The sequence below is a fragment of the Crocodylus siamensis genome, chromosome 5 (genome assembly GCF_052110815.1).
Source record: "Crocodylus siamensis isolate JL-2025a chromosome 5, ASM5211081v1, whole genome shotgun sequence".
Lineage (NCBI taxonomy): Eukaryota > Metazoa > Chordata > Crocodylia > Crocodylidae > Crocodylus > Crocodylus siamensis.
This window is the reverse complement of record NC_143399.1, coordinates 66673482-66691197: the sequence shown is the minus strand read 5'-3', so window position 1 is coordinate 66691197 and position 17716 is coordinate 66673482. Positions and strand designations below refer to the sequence as shown.

The window sequence follows — 17716 nt, the reverse complement described above, 5'->3', positions numbered from 1 at the left end:
GGGATAACAAGCTCTAACGGCCATAAACTCCAGGAGGGCTGATTTAGACTAGACATAAGAAAAAAAGTTCTTTATGGTGTGAGTGTCCAGGGTCTGGAAAAAACTCCACCCCCACACCCCCAGAGGTGGTGCAGGCACCTACCCTGGACTCTTTCAAAAAACATGTGGATGTATTTCTTGCTGGGGTCACTTGATCCCAGCTAACTTCTTGCCTACAGCTGGACTCAATCTCATGAGGTCCCTTCCAGCCTATGATGTCTATGAAATCTATGAACCTGTTTAGCCCACAGGAAACCTGAGTTAACTTGACTCTCAGTGACAGTGGACACTTTACATTTACTACAGGATAAAAGCATGCACACTAACACCTACAACAAAGTAACAATCTGCTTCACCTTCCCACCACAGCTTACCTCAAGATAAATTGTTAGTGTAGCCATACCTTCAAATTAAAACTCCTCTAATAGCTAAACAAAAAATAAATGAAGGGTGAAGAACCTCAATCTTGAATTTGTTAATTTATGTAACAATCCCATCTTCACACTTACTCAGCTTTGGAAATGTGTGCCAAACACCTACAATACCTACATAATTGGGTGGGGGTGAGGCGAGCTCAAAAATGTTGTAAGATTGAGTTAAATAATCACTGTTAATATTATTTAAATATAGCTATATCATCTAGTTTCCAATGCTTCTGGTAAACTAAGTTCCTTCAGCACGAATCAGTTTTATAATCTACTGCTGATTTTATCATGCCTATTTAGAACAATTATACTAAAAGTCTATTGTACATGCAACCACTTCTCAAAGTTAAGAGGTGTATGCAAGTGGTGAAGATCTTGTAGTACTACAAATGGTATGTCCAACATGGATAAGACTTAGTCAAACAGTAGAAAGTTATTGTTAAATTCATCTTTTATGAGGACAGCAGCATCATAAACAGAGTCCACTGTGGTTCAGTGGTAGAATCCTTGTCTACCATACAGAAAATCTGGGTTTGATTCCCAGACACTTACACAACTACAGCCATGGAGATGCCAAACGTCTGGACTCAGTATGGTCTTTGAATTCTGTCTTAGAAGCCTAAAGGGAGGATGGAAGGTCTGGGTAGCCTCTACTCCTCCAAAAAGATTCCTGCTCAGGCTTATGCATCGATGGTCTGGTGTGGCCCTCACACATGTGACAACAAAATCTTGAATTGATGCTGCCATTGCAGAAAGAATAAGAGAGAATTGAAGCTGGCGTGTGCAGAACAGCTCCTGAATGGAAATTTCCACAGTGTGCCCAGCACGTGCCCCCTGGGTGACCTCAGGAGCTATCAATCAGCAATGACCTACTTTCCAGCCCTCTGCAAGCTCAGTTACTTCACCAGGCTTGTTCTGATGCATGCCTGGTTGGTAACTGCGTGAGGTAATCACTCCGGAACCTTCTTACAACTAAGTGCCCTGATTGGCCAAGGGGTGGCTTTAAAAGACCTGTGAGCCCCAACCTGGTGTGAGTTGGTGGTTGTTTTGGGTGTTGTTGGTGTGAGAGTTAGAGAGACCGTGCTCTATCTGCAAGCAGAGGCTGCTTTCAGCAGGGACTGTGAGGCAGAGAGAGTTTGGGATTTGATCCCCCGGTTCTTTTCTCAACCTCATACGGCGACTTGTCTCCTCGATCCGTTTTCTCGTACTGATTCCTTTGGTTACTGAACTGTTCTGGCTTCGGCTTCGATCTTGGATCATGCTTACTGCTTCGACTCCAGCTTTGTCTTCCACTTACCTGGCTCCCGACCTCGGCTTCTATCTTCGACCATCCGTTTGTCCTGTCGGACTTCGTTCCTCATCTCAACGTGTTACAGTTTCGTTCTGTTGTTCATTTACCTTTACACGAGCTGTTGACCAGCCCTGGGACTTAAGGAGTGGGCAGCCACCCCTAGCCCTACGGGGTTAGATAGCAAGGGCTCACTCCAGAACCCCGTGGGCCAACAGATCCCTTCTGTTGTTTGTTTTCGTTCCTGTTTATTCATAACTGTAACTGAAGAAAGAGCTGTGCCTCCGCTTCAAAGCGTGAGTAAATAAACCCATCTAATTTTGAAACCATATGCTTCCATGCCTCTCAGACTCCACCGCCGCTAATCCCACCTGTTCGTGTTCCAATCGCCACCCTGGCCCACCGTGACCTTGGGGCCCAATTCTTTCGGTTTTACCCCAACAATACGTACCCCGTGATCCACGAGGATCAACAGTTGCCACTTTCATAAATGTAAAAGACCATGTTAAGACTTGTAGACAGCCCAGAGGAAGCTACTACAGTAAGATGGAGGCTGGAGTATCTATTCAGCTACAGTTTAATAGATATTTTTGTCTGTCAAAGATAATTAATTAGTTGGTAACCTTGTCTGTCACTCCTTGCCCTCCCCCAAAAAGCCCTTCCTCATCACTAAAGAAACCTCTTAACTCCATTCACTGTAAAGTACTATCACCTAAATGAATACATCAAATCATCCTTCCCTTTTCAGAATATTACTGACCAACTGTCAGCTACACTCAGGCAACCAAGCCTTGTCTTGATGAGCAGAGTACACTTTCATAGTTTGATATTAGTGGAAATCTCAGCAACTTTTAGAAACCACTTTATGGAAAACCATAAGTTTTTTAAAAACCACTTCACTTTACAGACCACGACTACACAGTACAAAGTAGAGCCATGTAGAGATACTCACACTTCAGTACTGCAAGCAGTATAGCTACGGCAGTATGACATTGTCCCCACACTAATTAACTACTAATTCCACAGTCTGCGTGGCACTGCATCAGCATTCCCAAACAGAGAAAAAAAAAATACTGATGATCTATAAAACTACTTACTGACAACCAATTCATCCCCATACCCTGATGCTCCCAACCACATCCCTCATTATGCTGCCCTCACCCTAGCCCACCACTGAACTTTACTTTCTCCAGCCCCACTCTCCCTGTCCTGCCATGGATCCCCCACACACCACCTCTCCCCCTTCCCAACTCTACAGCTTCACCCTGCGCCCTGTCCCTTCTGGTGCCTCAAACTGCCTGCAGTTGTGTGGCCCTGCCTGCTTTAGAGGTGAGCAGCTGACCATATACAGTGGCAACATAGGCAGGCGGACAGGTGGGAGGAAGCTACACAGGCTCCCATGGGCCATAAAGCCCCAGTGGAGCTCCCTGCAGGGTCCCAAGCTGTAATCTCACTTAGAAACTAGGTGGCACTGCTCTGCTCTGCCTGTCCATCAGTGCTTCATCTGGCTTCACCCCAATGGCAGTTCTTCAACCAAGCTTGCTGGGATTTTTCCCCCTTTTTAAATTTTAACCATATACCACAATTTCTTTTATGGAGTTTACAGGCAAGCATTTTTAGTCTTTCTTCGGATGCTCTATAAGTTCATGGACAGTGGGCAACCCTGCACTGCACCGTACAGATATATTTATATTTACCAGATCATTATCTAAATTAAATATTTTGACATTTTTCATAAATGCAGCAGCTTATTTTAGAACTCCACTGATATCCCAATGCTTAAATGCCATACATATGAACTTTACAGTGGAAAAGTAACACTTAAGATGTGAAAAAATTATGGCAAAGATGACTAAAAGTTTACCTGCCAGTCAACTGTCATTTGTTTGGGCTAGTAAGTATATGACCAGTCATACAACCCATTAAAGTTATATTTTACCAATGACATACAAACTCTTACCTCAGAAAAAGCATATCGTCTGAGAACAGGCCATTAATGACTCCACTTTCTTTCTCAAGGGCCAGCATGCTGATATGAAGTTTTCTTGAGTTCAAGAAATCCAAGATTAGTTTAATTATTTCAGCCTCCTTTACATTAACTGTTTCTTCAGCCGTCATGATGGTAGCCTAGAGAAAAAGAAAACAAATTCAGCCAAATAATACCGGCAATGCTTTTTTTTAAGTCTTGTGAGCAAGTATTATCAATTAGAGTGTTAATATTTTTTTTTCTTGAAAGTACAGAATGTCGTAATGCACTTCCCATGCTTACTTTTGTTGCCCATGGAACGAAGGGCAACAGTTTCCATTGCTATTTTTATGGGGAAATATTATTGTGAAAATGTGATTCACCATGTTTTATAGTTTTCCCTCTGAGACTGTCAATACCTTAACATATAAATATATATGATCCTTTTTCCCAGGGCAGTGAGAAGTGGTACCCTGTTCAGAAACCTGCAGTTTCCTAGTTCCTGGCTCAATCCTACAAACTACTAAGTGCCCTTTGTATAAGTTAATGTTGAAGATAAACAGTACTTTGGAAAAATAATCTGTCTTTAGAACTATGAGTCCCAAACTGAAGTCCTCCGATTATTTGCTGATGGTTTCTAGAAGGCCTGAAGTTAAGGAAGAACGGTCTCTTCAGGAGCTCTTCGAAGAGCCAGCAGACCTGTAAAAACAGCTGGCAATAAAGAGTAGATACGGAAGCTAGTATCAAGAATGAAAACCATCAGTAGGAAGAAACAGTCAAGGAAACAAAGAGAAAGAGAACTGGGTAGTTATCCTGTTTATGGAAGAACTGGATATCCAGAACTACAAACAAGAGGGGGAAAACCAGGACACGCAGACAGGGGAAAACCTATCTACAGAAGGGAAGGTTGTCCCTGTTTGTGTCTGGAATGAAGAGGAAAACAAACAATCAAAAGAGACAAAAAACCAAAACATGTATTAGATGCACCTAAAAAACTAAATAAAGCAAATCTCCTATTATTATTTTTTCAGATAAGTAGTTACAACTGTGATGGTAAAGAGGGAAATGAGCTGGCATGTAAGACCAACTTAAAATACAATGATTGTTTAAGAGCTCCTCCTCCATTAGAAAAAAAAAGTTTGCTTCCTTCCAATTTGAAAAAACCCCCTCAAAACAACCAGCCACTGAAATAGTGGCAAGCTACACAATAAAGCTTAAAATAATCCAAATAAATTATTTACCAAAGTAAAAAAGTAAAGGAACAAAACTCTCATCTCTTCTAGTAAAGATACATAAAAGTGTATTGCAGAATCCTAATGGATACAAAAACTTAAGTATTCATTTCTATTGTTCTATGACAACCAACCCCCCACCCGCAAAACATTTCACATATTCTTCCTCTAGCAACATGCCAGCTTTTTAAACTGAATGTCTGCCAGAACATTTGACTAGAAAAGTATTCTGTTAGAGCAGCCTCATTTGTAATGGAGTGGCAAAAACATGCTTGTGCCAGCTAGAATAGGCTGCCTTCTGTTTGAAACATGACTGTTTTTAATTCGCATTTCAGTCACACAAGGCTCCAGCCATTAAATACTTGTGGCTCTCATGACAGGCACACCCATTAGCCTGCCCTACTCTTCTCACTAGTAAATTTCAATAGGAAAAATATTAACAACTTACAACAGATTTTATTTGCAGAACAGAAAACATAAGAGCTACACAGCTCTGTGCATGTTGCAACGAACTGCTGACCAGTGACATATCTGTTCTTCCCTGCTGCTGACTTTTCTTTCATCATTATTGTTTTAATTCTTTCTGTAACTGGGGAAGGGTTTTTAGTCCTAAATGATAAATCAAATCACAGCTTTTTAGATGGAAAGGAGGAAGTAGCCACAAAATTATACAGATCCTTAATTCTCAGCACAAACTACTGCATTCCCCATGTTTTATAATGGGATGGCTTTTATAAACTTTTAAACTTTTATAAAATACAAGCCTTCAAAAACCAAGGTGAGGTTCTTCAGTCCAGTACTACTAATATATTTCATGCCAAATAAAACCCTCAGCTACAAGGGAACATCAGCCTTGTCTTTTGTTTTGATTGGATGGCACAACACAGCAAATGTGAGCAAGTAAAGTCTCTACATTCCTTTCAAGATTGTATTAGAATTAAATATTTACACACCCTATTCATGTAGAAACAAACATGACATGCAATACCTTGCATGAGAGTGCAATTATATTAAGAGATTTAATAGCTTGGAAACTAAAGTAGTAATTAGCACATAAGGCAACCACCAGGTCTGCATGCCAAGAACAGTTCCTGCAACATAAAAGCTGGATAACTCTATGACACTGCATCATCAAGAATATTACTTTCAGCCAGAATTACCAGATATTTGAGTGAAGGCGTCAACTTCTACAGCCATCCAATTTTTCTAAACTGGAACTATAAATAATTTGTGTTCTAGGTCTATAACTTCAGGAGAGCACTAAGTCCTATTTTAAAGGATTATAAGTCTCCTTTCACAAACCTAGTTAGCCAACAATAACAAAAAAATCATTACATCATCATAAATTAAGTTGTAATGTGAAAAATTCAGAGACTTTTATAGTATAAAGAAAAAGAAATGAAACAATAACAAAACTACAAAAGGATTTTTTGGGGTTGAAGTAATCCTAGACAGCACAACAAAACTTCAGTGGATTGGTAAGTGTTTAACACCAAACTGTTTTTATAAACTAAAAACAAATCCCAGTTGTAAACCAGCAGAGCACCTTACTGCATTTACTTGCATCCCACATGCACCTTTCCACTCTAGAAAAATCTTTTCTTCATTCTCAAAACAACGTGCATATTGTCTTTTGGGAGGCAGGGGGAGGGGAGGGGATGCAAGGAAATATGGTACTTTGATCAGTGTTAAATAAAAGGTCTGACTAAGCTTCAGTGCAACTGAAGGGACTATTATCACTAACTTGGGGGGACAGGAGGCAGGGAATGAATTAGACTCCAAAGACCAGGTGGTTTGCCAGTGTCTTTGCCAACTCTCAACACGGATTATTCTAAACTACAAGAACGGATGGAAAAAAAATGCAATAAAGGCACATAACACCAGAGACAAATCTAGGATTTCTTAAAGGAGGATGCAGCATATGGCCCCTTGGGCCATGGGAGGATGGGGGAAAGGACTGGCTGGAACCCCCGGGCTGGTGAGGGACACCAAGGAGCCAGGAAGGCATCCAGTGCTTGAAAAGGGGGGGCATGCATGTCACCACCACCACTGTCTGAGTCAGCTGTCAATATGGGAGGATCCCCAGAGCTGCTCCTGCCCCATCCCAGCTCAGAGGTGCTAGAAGCTGTGCAGGGAGCCAGGCTCAGCTGGGGACAAGGGTAGCAATGCCCAGGATCCTCCTTCAGCCCAAAGGAATCCCCCACCAGCAGGGAGCAGGTACTGGAAGAAAGAACCTGGTTGCTGCTGGTTGATGCAGGCATGGGAGGGAGGAGGGGGGCGCAGAACTGGGCACTCCAGAGGGCTCTCCTCCCCCACCCTACTCCAGCTATGAACTGAAGCTATTATCTAGAGCTATGCAAAACTTCAGTCTCCAATTAAAATTTGAAGGAGATCTGGCCTGATTCGGCAGCCAACTCTCCGAATCCAAATCAAATCAGGAAACATATTAAAAGGTCCAAATCAAATCTGAAGCCTCTGAATTGATTCAGAAAAGATTCCGAAAGATTCAGATCGGCCAGGGAGAGGCAGACATAGCTGGGTGGCTGCAGGTTCTCTTGTGGCACTTCCAGCTGTGCCTGCTTCTTCCTGGGTGGGGGGAGATGCAAGAGAAGCTCCCATGGCTGCCCTGGCCAGCCCCATCCCTCGCCTGGCCCCAGCACTTAAAAAAATAAAGAAATTAAAAAAGGCCCGCACTCACTGAAGGTAGCAGTGGCTGTGGGGGCTCTGGGGCCACGTGGTAGAGGCCCCATACACACCCCGCTCCCCAATCTCTGCCCCCCCACCTGGCCCCAACATCCTGGCAATTAAAGAAAACTAAGTCCCGCTCCCACAGGCAGCAGCAGCAGGGGATCAGGGCCTCTGGGCACTCATGGCAGAGCCTCCCTGCACAGCACGGGGCAGTGGGGGGCAGCGGGGATCAGCCCCCTGCCCGCCACCCGTGTGGCAGCTGGCCCATGGCGTGGGTGCGGTGTGGCTCGGCAGGGCGATGTCTGCTCTCTGGGAGCTAGGGCGGCTCTAGGCGTCACCCAAACCCTGGCAGCGCTTGGCCCCAGCAGCCCCATCTCCCGGACAGTGTGTGGCACACTGCCAAGCTATGCTGCACCCACGCCATGAGGCAGCTACCACGCAGGTACCAGGTTGGGGGGGGGTGGTCCCTGCTGCCCACTATTGTGTAGGGTGGCTCTGCCACAAGTGCCCAGAGGCCCCAGTCGCTGCTTCTGCAGCTGGTGAGTGCAGGGCTTTTTTCTTTTTTTTTTGCTTTTTTTAAATTGCCGGGATGCTGAGGCCAGGCAGGGCAGTCACTGGGGCCAGGACTGGAGATCAGGGAGCAGGGGCAATGTGAGGAGCTCTGCCACTTGGCCCCAGAGCCCCCACAGTTGCTGCTACTGCTGGTGAGTGTGAGTTCTCGAGTCCTGGACTGCTGGGGCTGGGCAAGAGGGCCATCAGGGGCAGGGCTGGGCAGAGGGAGGCAATTGGGGAGAAGACGCTATGCAGCGGGCTCTGCCACAGCCTGTGCTACAGCCGGTGAGTGCAGGGCTTTTTTCCAGATCCCAAATGCCCTCCTGCCCTGATCCAGGTGCAGGAACAATGGCAGCCATGTCATACAGATTCCTCCTTCCAGGGCCTACTCTGCCTGGCTATCTCCTCTCCTCCCACTGTACCCCCGTAGCAAGGAAAAGCACTGGAACCTATACACAGGCAGGAACAGAAGCAGTGGCAGAGCCCAGCTCCCCACACAGCTGCTCCCTAGAGCCTGCAGCTGGAGCAGCACAGGAAGGGCTCCCAGGCTCCCCTTGTGCCTGCATCAGCTGGGGATAGCAGTAGCAGAGAAGATGGGTTCCTCCCTCCAGCAACTGCTCCCAGTTAGTGGCAATCACAGCAGGGGAGCATCAGGCACAGAAATAGGAAACGTGCCTGCTGCCATTGCTGTCCCCACAACATGACATGCAGTTGCAGCAGACAGCTGGAGCAGTGGTTTTGCTCACTGGATCCGCCCCTACTTAACAACATCTAGTATATCTTTAATACCTCGCAGAACACAGCTTAATTTTGTTTTTGTTGATACACTACTGGCTGTAAACAACACTTTAAAGGTCTGATATTTACAAAAAGTAGTATAGTTATAATATTTAGGGTCACTGAATTCAGAAGAAGAATTGACACATGCAGAAAATTCATGAATTAACATCACTGTGAAAGGACATCTATGCACAGTTCTTTCAATCCAAGGGAATCTACCACTGGATTAGCACTGTACAATAAGCTGTACAATAAGAAATAAATGGAAGATCTAAAGCTTTTCATTTAATTTAAGGTTTTTAAGAATTACAAGAAAGAAGGAGCTCAGATTTATTTTACTCTTATGCATTACTCTGCCAAATTATTGTAAGATTCACTGGAACAAGAATCATAAGTTGTAAGGTGTGAAGTGTAAAAATTGATAAATTTGTCTGTATGATCTTGTGAAATGCATCTTTCACATTAGTTCTTCTCTGGGTTTTTTTTATTCAATACCTGAAAAACTCCAGATTAGAGTACCAGCTACATCTTGAACCCACCCCACTGCATCTGTGCATTGACCATACATATGGAAAATAACATCATGCTCTGATCTGATCAAGCACTAATACTCAAGAATGACAACGGGGCAGCATTAGTTTACGGTTTAATATTAATCTGTATTAGTTTGTATTCCAAGCTTTCAGATGCTTCTTGCCAATCAGTTGTCTGCTCAAACCCTCCCCATCTCCAAGTCTGTTCACCTGCTTCACTGTCCACCTTTCTTCTTAAAATCACATCAGTTGTCTTGTTCTTTCACTCTCTTTCCCTTCAATATCCCCTTCCCACTTAATTTTTTTTATATCCATTTAGCTTCTCTTCTCCTAACTAAACTCAAGTGAACTGTTGTTCATGAAAGGTGCAGGTTTCTTCCTTACTGCAGACTAACACGGTTACCCTTCTCTCCTAAAAACTAACACAACCACACTGTCTTTTTAGCTGTGCATTCTCTTTTCCCTACTCTAGACTTGGAGCCTATTTAGATTTATTTTTTTCTTTTCTATGAGACCCTAGAAGTAGGTACTCTGTATTCTGCTTCAGTGGTACTTAAAGATTAACAAAAACATTACGAAGAATTTAAGAAAACCTACCTACTACTCAGTGGTATGATTTGAAGTTAAATACCTGCATAAAGTACAGGCAGTACATTTCGAGTTATAACGTTTCGCACTTGCGCTTATAAATTGAGTTACGTTTCACACTTACATTTATAAATTGATACCGTTTCAACTTTACAACGTAGAATGCCTGATCTGATGTGACACGATGCCAGTGAACAAGTTCAAGACTCCAGAAAAACCTGCAGCCAAGACTCCTGAGAAGACTTCAGCCCAGAACCCTTTAAAAAGTCCAACTAAGAGCCCTTCAAAAAGACCAGCAAAGTCACCTCAAAGAAGTCCTTTCAAATCAATATGATTGCTATTTACAATATAAATACATTAATGTAGCTATATTATGCATCTATAATTGACTGAGTACAAACTTCTTGGTTATTTTTGGTAAAAATAGGGTATTGGGCCTTGGTTCAGGAACCAATACCCCATTTATAACATTGCTTTCTATTGGACAATCGGTTCCAAAATTACAATGTTTTGACTTAAGGCGTGGTTTTCAGGAACGAATTGTGTCGCAAGTCCAAGAACTGCCTGTAGTTACTTTGTTTTTTTGTTGGTGAGTGCTTGCAGACATTAAAAAAAAGAAAGAAAGAAAGACTGGGGGGGGGGGGAGAAATCACACTTTATTTTTAACTTGATGGGTTCTTGTGCCGAGCCCCATGCATGTCCAGAAGAGGCAGCAGGTTACTTCTGCCTGGCTTTGCAGTGTCTGTAAAGATCAGGTGCTTTGATGGGACTTTTTTGGCACTTTTATCTAACAGGTGATTGAATCAGCTTTAGCTACAAGTGCCAAAAAACCCCATCGAAGAGCCTGATCTTTACAGATGCTGCAGAGGTGGGTTGAGGGAACATGCTGCTGCTTCTGGTAAAGTCCCTTTTTGTTTGGTTTTTTAACATTTGCAAATGTGACTCTGTGGGTGCTGAGCACCCTCTAATTTTTTTCAGTGGGTGCTTGACCCCCAAAGCACCTACAGAGTTGGTACCTACGGTACTTACAGATGAGGAAACTAATCACTTTCTTTTTAAACATGCAAACTTCCATCTATGGCCTTCTATCATAAATTGTACATATGCATCAAGAATTTTGAAAGAGTTTTATATTTATTAATGACAGATTGCAACACATTTCTGAAGTAAAATGTTAGTGTCCCTGCATTCTAATCAAAGTCTAAAATCCTGGACAAGTCTGTACTATTTATGAGAAACAGTTAGTCAGATCTGAAATGGCTATTAGCAAAGAAAGCATATTCTCTTTATCTGTTTGGGTTATTTTTTAAATGGACAATATTTACCCCTCCATCTTATAAAGGATAATCATACTATATATCTTTTAAGAATATGATTACTCGATTCTCTCTTTCTATACACAAGAGAGAAAGAAAACTTCAATAGTTTATTTTCTCTAAGACATATGCACTGAAAGATGGAAATCAAAAGAAACACTACTGAAGATGCTTTCTCTGCAACTCTTTTGGTATGAACAATTTCCCAGAAAGAAATCTATAAGCAGTAGTCTAGTCAAGAAAGGGGCATATATGTTAAAAACAAAGCAAAACAAAGCACCACACCTTTTTGGTGCAAATGCTACACATCTTTATTATTCATTCTAAAGCAGCCTAGTCCCTGACTCCAGAATAATTTCCCCAGGGGTGCAGTTTTACCCATGCAGACTCCACTGCAGTATCAGGGCCCTGATCATTAATTTAGGGTTGTATTTTCATTGTCCTTAGCAAGTCAGTTCTAAGATGAAAGGGAACTTTGAAAGATTACAATCCATGCATCTTTTTTTTTTTTAATTCCCATAAAAATACGGATATGTAGGATAAAAGACACTGACAAGCACCTAGCCCTAAGAGGAAACATTATTCTATTGTAGCTAATGTGCATGAATACATATTAGAGCCTCAACAGAAGAGACAACTTTTCCAGCAGCTAAGAACAGAAGAACTGTCATTTACTGGGTGAGACCACAGGTCCATCTTGCCCAATATCCTCTGTCACACAGTGGCAGAGGGTGGATGCTGAAAGGGATGGTGAACTGAATAAAAAGGGCTTTTTTTCACCCCCCTATTTCACTCCCATTCCCACCTCCTGCATTTCAGGTCTAGGATGAAGGTTACAATGCATTTCATTATATCCATATCGCTGCAGTCTATGGTTCAACCCTTAGGCAGAGAATCCAGAGGCAAAGCAGGCGGCCTGCAGCTTGAGAGCCAGCCAGCCTGTTAGCCTTTCCCTTTGGCTATATTTTACAGCTGACAGGTGACCTCAGCAGATGCCCGCTGCTTACAAAAGCTTACGTTAGGCATCCCTGACTCAACTGGTCTATAACAGTGGTTCTGAACCTCTTCTGTACCAGGACCCGTTTGTAAACATCCATGGCCAGTCCCAACACATTAAATAGTTTAAGTAGAAAGCAGCCCTCTGACCCTGCTGCTGCCCCTCACACCCAACCTGCTGCCCCCAACCCCCAGGCCCAGCCCCGCACTATGTGGCACAGGGGGGGACCATATGCCCTCACCCAGATTTGTGCACTCACAGATGGCACAGAGCTGCAACCTTGCTGGACCGGCACAGACGGGAGCCACCGCTACAGCCCAGCCAGTGGAACTTGACATAGGAGGGGAGAGTGGGGCAGCAAGATTCACTGCTGCTGCTGGAACCCGTGCCAGCTGCGCCACCAGCAGCGCTTGGAGTAACAGAGTAATGGACAGGGATGGGAGCTGCCTTCACCTTTTCCTGCTGCCAGCTGCTCATGCGCTGTGCCAGGGCTTTGCCACCATGTCCCAGCCACGGCTGTACCCAGTCATCAGGCTACAACTCTACCTGGGGGGAAGGGGAGTGGGGCAGAGGGCAGGCCTGTGTCTCCCACCCCCCTGGCACATTGTCTATGCCTCACAGACTTACCTACAGGGAGCTGCCTTCCACACTCCCTGGCTGCCACATCCACGCGTGCACATGCGCTTGCCCGTGGCACCCCCTCCCGCTCCCCCCAGCCCCAAGCAGCTCCTTGCAGGCTGGACCTCTGTCAGGGGAAATCCGCGTTTTTCTCCTTCAAAAGGAGAATCCATTTTTAAACTGCGCCAATCCATTTTTGTTTTAAAGGCTGTTCCCGACCCTTCCCTATATTCTTGCCACCTGCTTTTGGGTCACACCCCACAGGCTGAGAAACGCCAGGCTAGAAGGTGCCAACCTCCGCCGGGCCGACGACGACTCCCTGCTCCTGCCCGGCCGCGCTGTCAGCGCTGTCTGTGACAAGCTTTGTGTACACGACGACATACGCGCGCGGGGGGTGGGGGGGGACCCATGGAGCGCGCGGCCGCCAAGAACCCGCAGGAAATGGTGAGAGCCGCCCCGGTGTCAGCCACCGCCCCGGGCCTCCGGGGGACCCCGCCAGCGGGGGTGGGGGGCAGGTCTCCGCGCCGCCGCGCGTGGGAGCCCCTGAGGGGAACGAGCCGGGCCTCCAGGGCCCCCGGGCGCGGCAGGAGGGACGAGGGCCGGGGCCGGCCGCGCCTTTGTGTCAGCGCTGGAGACACAAAGGGAAGCGCCTGCGTCGCCGAGGATGCGGGGAACCGGCCCCGATACGACGGGCGAGGGCAGCGGGATCCCGCCCCCCGGGACTCACCTGCGCAGGGCCCCGGCGGTCCCAGCCCTCGCGGCAGCAAAATGGCGGCGGGCTCCGGCCCGGCGGAGCGCGACTCGCGGCCAGCGTCGGCCTCGGTGCCTGGCTCCAGCCCCGGCCCCGGCCTCAGCCCCAGCCCCAACCGATCAGCTCGGCTCCGCTGACTGCGGTTGTCAAGCGACTCCGCCAATCGCAGCGCTGCCCCGCTGCTCCGCCAGCCCCGCCCCTCCCATCCAGTCCCCGCGCCAGGGCTGGGCGGGGCGGGGTGCGGCGGCGGCTCAGCTGCCGCGGGGGAGGGCGGGGCGGCGGGGCGAGGTCGTTGCAGCCGCTCGAGGGCCAAGGCACCCGCCCGTGGGGACGCGGGGCGGCGGTGGGTGCCCTCGGGGGCGCCGCTCGCTGCACTAGGGCTTCCCAGGACGCTGGCAGGGAGGATGTGCTGCCTCTCCCCGCCTTAGCTGGGGACAAATCCCCAGGCGCGCTTGCAGCCCCGGCGCTGCTCCCGGCCGGGGTGAATGAAGCTGCCCCTTGGCCTGTCACAACCCCGGTCCCCTGAGGCTCCCGGCTGGCGACCCCGTCTGGCCAGGCTAGGCGAGCCCGGGATTTTTGTTTTCCTGCCCTCTTGCAGCAAATCTGTTTTCTGGCTGCCCAGAGGCTCGGGGGAGCTGGAGCCCGCTGGAGCTCTCGGAGGGAGCCAAATACACTTCTGTGTGATGGCAGTGTTCAGAGACAGCTCTTTGTCAGTGCTTTGTGGCATAGGCAACACGTAGAGGAGGCATGTGCCCCCGCCAAGATTGGCTGCTGCCACCACCTTCTGTGGGCAGTTGCCACCAGCCCCCCCACCCTCGCTGCCACCAGCGTCTGCAGGCAGTCCCTATTCACCACCCCATCAACATGTTGCACCGGTGGTCCCTGCTTGCCCTCAATGCCACCTACAAACTGTGCCCTCCCCAGTCTCAGGAAACACCAGTCATTCATGCTTTGTGGAAAGGTGAAGGAATTGGTATGTTCTGAGTGTACGTAATATATAACGGCAAATTGTACATCACCAAAGATTTCCAGGATTTAGATATTATTGTGACATTGGCATAAACCGGTTGGCAACTAGCTCTGCCTTTGTTCAGCCATAGCAGCGTAGCGGGCTGCAAAAGAGTGCCTTAAAACCTGTCCAACCCACTGGGTGCCCCATCTGGGCTATAAGGCTCTGAGTGGGCCAGTCCAGCTCATGGGGTGGCTGTTGTGGCTACTACAACACCAGCCTGTGGTGGTAGTGGTGGAGGCTCAGGCCACTGTGGCATAAGCAGGGCAAGTGGCTGCAGGCAAAGGAGCCGCTAGCCATGGTGGAGGTGTGCAAATGTCAGCAGGCCAGGTGGCCACAGGGTAGCCAAGGGCTGTGGTTGTCTGGGGGTTTTTTTGCTAATCTTTTTCAAGATCAAATCAGTTCCAAAATCAATTAGGCAAAGCCCAATACTCAAATTCCAAAATTAGACTAAGCAGAGTCCAAATGCCAAGTCTGTGTGGCCATAGGTAACGTGTAGATAGGGCATGGGGGGCATGTTCCCCTGCTGAGATTGGCTGTCGCTGAAGCCACTGCTGGCTTCTGCAGGTGGTTGCCACTTGCCACTGACATCTGCAGGCAATCCCCACTCCCTGCTGATGCTGCCACCTATAAATGGTGCCCCCCCCAGTTGCAGGAGGCACCAGTCATTCATGTGTGTGGCTCTAGCATGGGGCAGGTCTCCTTTTTCTCAGACTCATCTGTCTGGGTCTTTAGATACTCCCCAAATCCAGGCAGGCAACTTACATGAAACCCTAAGTGCAAAGGCCTTGATCTTGGCCCTCAGTCACTTGCCTGCTGCCAATAGCCACGTCCACTAGGCCCAGGACTCTGCAGCAGGCCATGCCCATGACTAGCCACATCTCCAACTTCCAGTAGCCAACCAGCAACCAGGAAGCCAAGTTGGAGTGACTCTAGGCACACAGTCCAGGGGCCATGTTTGACACCCCTGCCTTCAAGTATTATTGCAGAACATTCTTTTTAAGTCTGTACCAAGAACACGGGGGCTGTCCAGCCATTTCTCATGTCCAAGCCTTGCAAAACAGAATACCTTAAACAATTCTCTAATACATGGAGTGGGAAAACAGAACAATATAAAGGTGCTTTCAGGTTTGGGAATTAATTGATTCTGCATGATTAAAGCGCACCATCACATCACAAGTTAACATGGCTCTCTGGTATGCTGAATCCTTGTTTTTACATGTAAAACTTTCAGTCAAATCCTGAGCACCCTTAGTTTCCATAGATGTTGTAGCGGCTGACTGATGGTAAATGTCATGAGTTTTAAAACAAAGTTGACCCCATTTAAAAAATGTAAACATTCCCTAATACATCGGCAGTGTTGGAGTGCCTATGATCAGCCAGAAGTGACCAAAGTAGGAAACAAACCACTTTAATTGTCCAAATTAAATGAAATGCAAAAAGAGTCAGCAAAAATTGTAAAAAATGCATTCAATTTTCAATATTATTTGAATAAGCCAATGTATTAGAAGAAACACAGGTAACAGTTTTTTTTCATACTGGCTTTTACCTTAATGTCCTCACAAAAGTTTTATGATGGCTAATGTGTTAGGCTGTTCCCCTCCATACATACATACATTTTAAATGGAAAGTCAGTATTTTAAGCTCTCAGTGAGAAAATCTTTGCAAAAACATGGTATCATGGAAGGGGTGTGAAGTGGCTGTTAGCACTTTTTGAAAGGGAGCAATAGAACAGAATGAAAATGGTAACTTTATATATGTGTGTGGGGGGGGGGCGTATATATATGTAATTAAAGATATATACCCCATAGCACCTCACCTATGGGAGAGGGCACTTTGGTGGCTGAGTGACAAATACTTAGGCCCCCTCCAAATGTTAATTTAATCATGGGATGGGATGTCCCAAATCACACATCCTACCATGCGAGACATTCGAGGAAGAGAAGTTCCCTGGTGCTGGGCTGCTTGCAAACCTATTTAATTATCCCACAGAGTGGGGGCACCCAGCACCATGAAGCCAGTCTTCAATATGGGACTCCCTATGCACTGGCAAGTTTTAAGGTACATGAATATCCCAACACTGGGCATTGGCTTCCCTGTACCAGGCTGTATGCATGCCCTTCAGAAGTCCAAGCACACAACAAGCTCAAGATCAGGGAACAGTTCCCAGGTTTTGGGCTGCACACGCACCCTTTAAATGTCTAGGTGCACAGGGAGTCTGAGATCTGAGAACAGCCCCCTGCTCCTAGGCTCCCAGTGCACTCCCAGTGCAGCCCAAAACCTGAGATGGGATCTGAGGAATTCTGTTACAGATCTCCAAAATCCCCACATGTTAAATTGCTTCAACATGTGACACTTTATAATTTGTCATGTAATTAACATGTTAATTGTTGGGGACCATATATATGCATAAAAGCCCAGTGTAAGGATGGCTCCAGATTAGGGGTAGGCAACCCCTGGCACAGGTGCCAGTGTAGCACATGAAGGCATTTTGTTTGGCACGTGTGCCTCAGGGTGAATGGCAGGGAAGGGGTAGGGCTAGGGCTTTGGCCAACATCTTACAAGTTGAGATTGCAGGTGTTTGTCACTGCCCAAAAATGTTGCTGACCCCTGCTCTAGATCGTTTTGAGTTGTTCATCCTTGCAAAGGAGATTAATTTCTATATGCAGCACAGCTGTGGGTGTGGTCAGAGGGGTGGAAACAGGATTACGGTAGGAAGTTCAACATTTTGCCCCACAGCAATGCAATTTAAATTGCTTTTAATATCTTGGATCTCCTTTAAGAACAGGATATACAGCCTTCTGTAGCTCAGGCAGCCGTGGGAACTGTCAGCTAGAATGAAACATGCTTAAAAATAATTTCACAAAACTGAACTTGCACAAGAGTAACAAGGGAAATCTACTAGGTCTATCATGTGCCTTCCATTAAATACAC

The 17716-nt window shown here is 46.4% G+C and overlaps 1 protein-coding gene across 1 annotated transcript in view; it reads right to left on the bottom strand.

Moving 5' to 3' along the window:
• WDR47 (WD repeat domain 47) overlaps positions 1 to 14005 on the bottom strand; it is a 62082-nt gene extending 48077 nt beyond the window's left edge. Inside the window, exons 1-2 of the mRNA XM_090048741.1 lie at positions 13750 to 14005; positions 3713 to 3879 (exon numbers count right to left, since the gene is read on the bottom strand). Of these exons, the coding sequence (XP_089904867.1) occupies positions 3713 to 3870 (158 nt within the window). The 5' untranslated portion in view covers positions 3871 to 3879; positions 13750 to 14005. The remainder of the gene's footprint in view (positions 1 to 3712; positions 3880 to 13749) is intronic.
• Positions 14006 to 17716: the final 3711 nt, after the last annotated feature.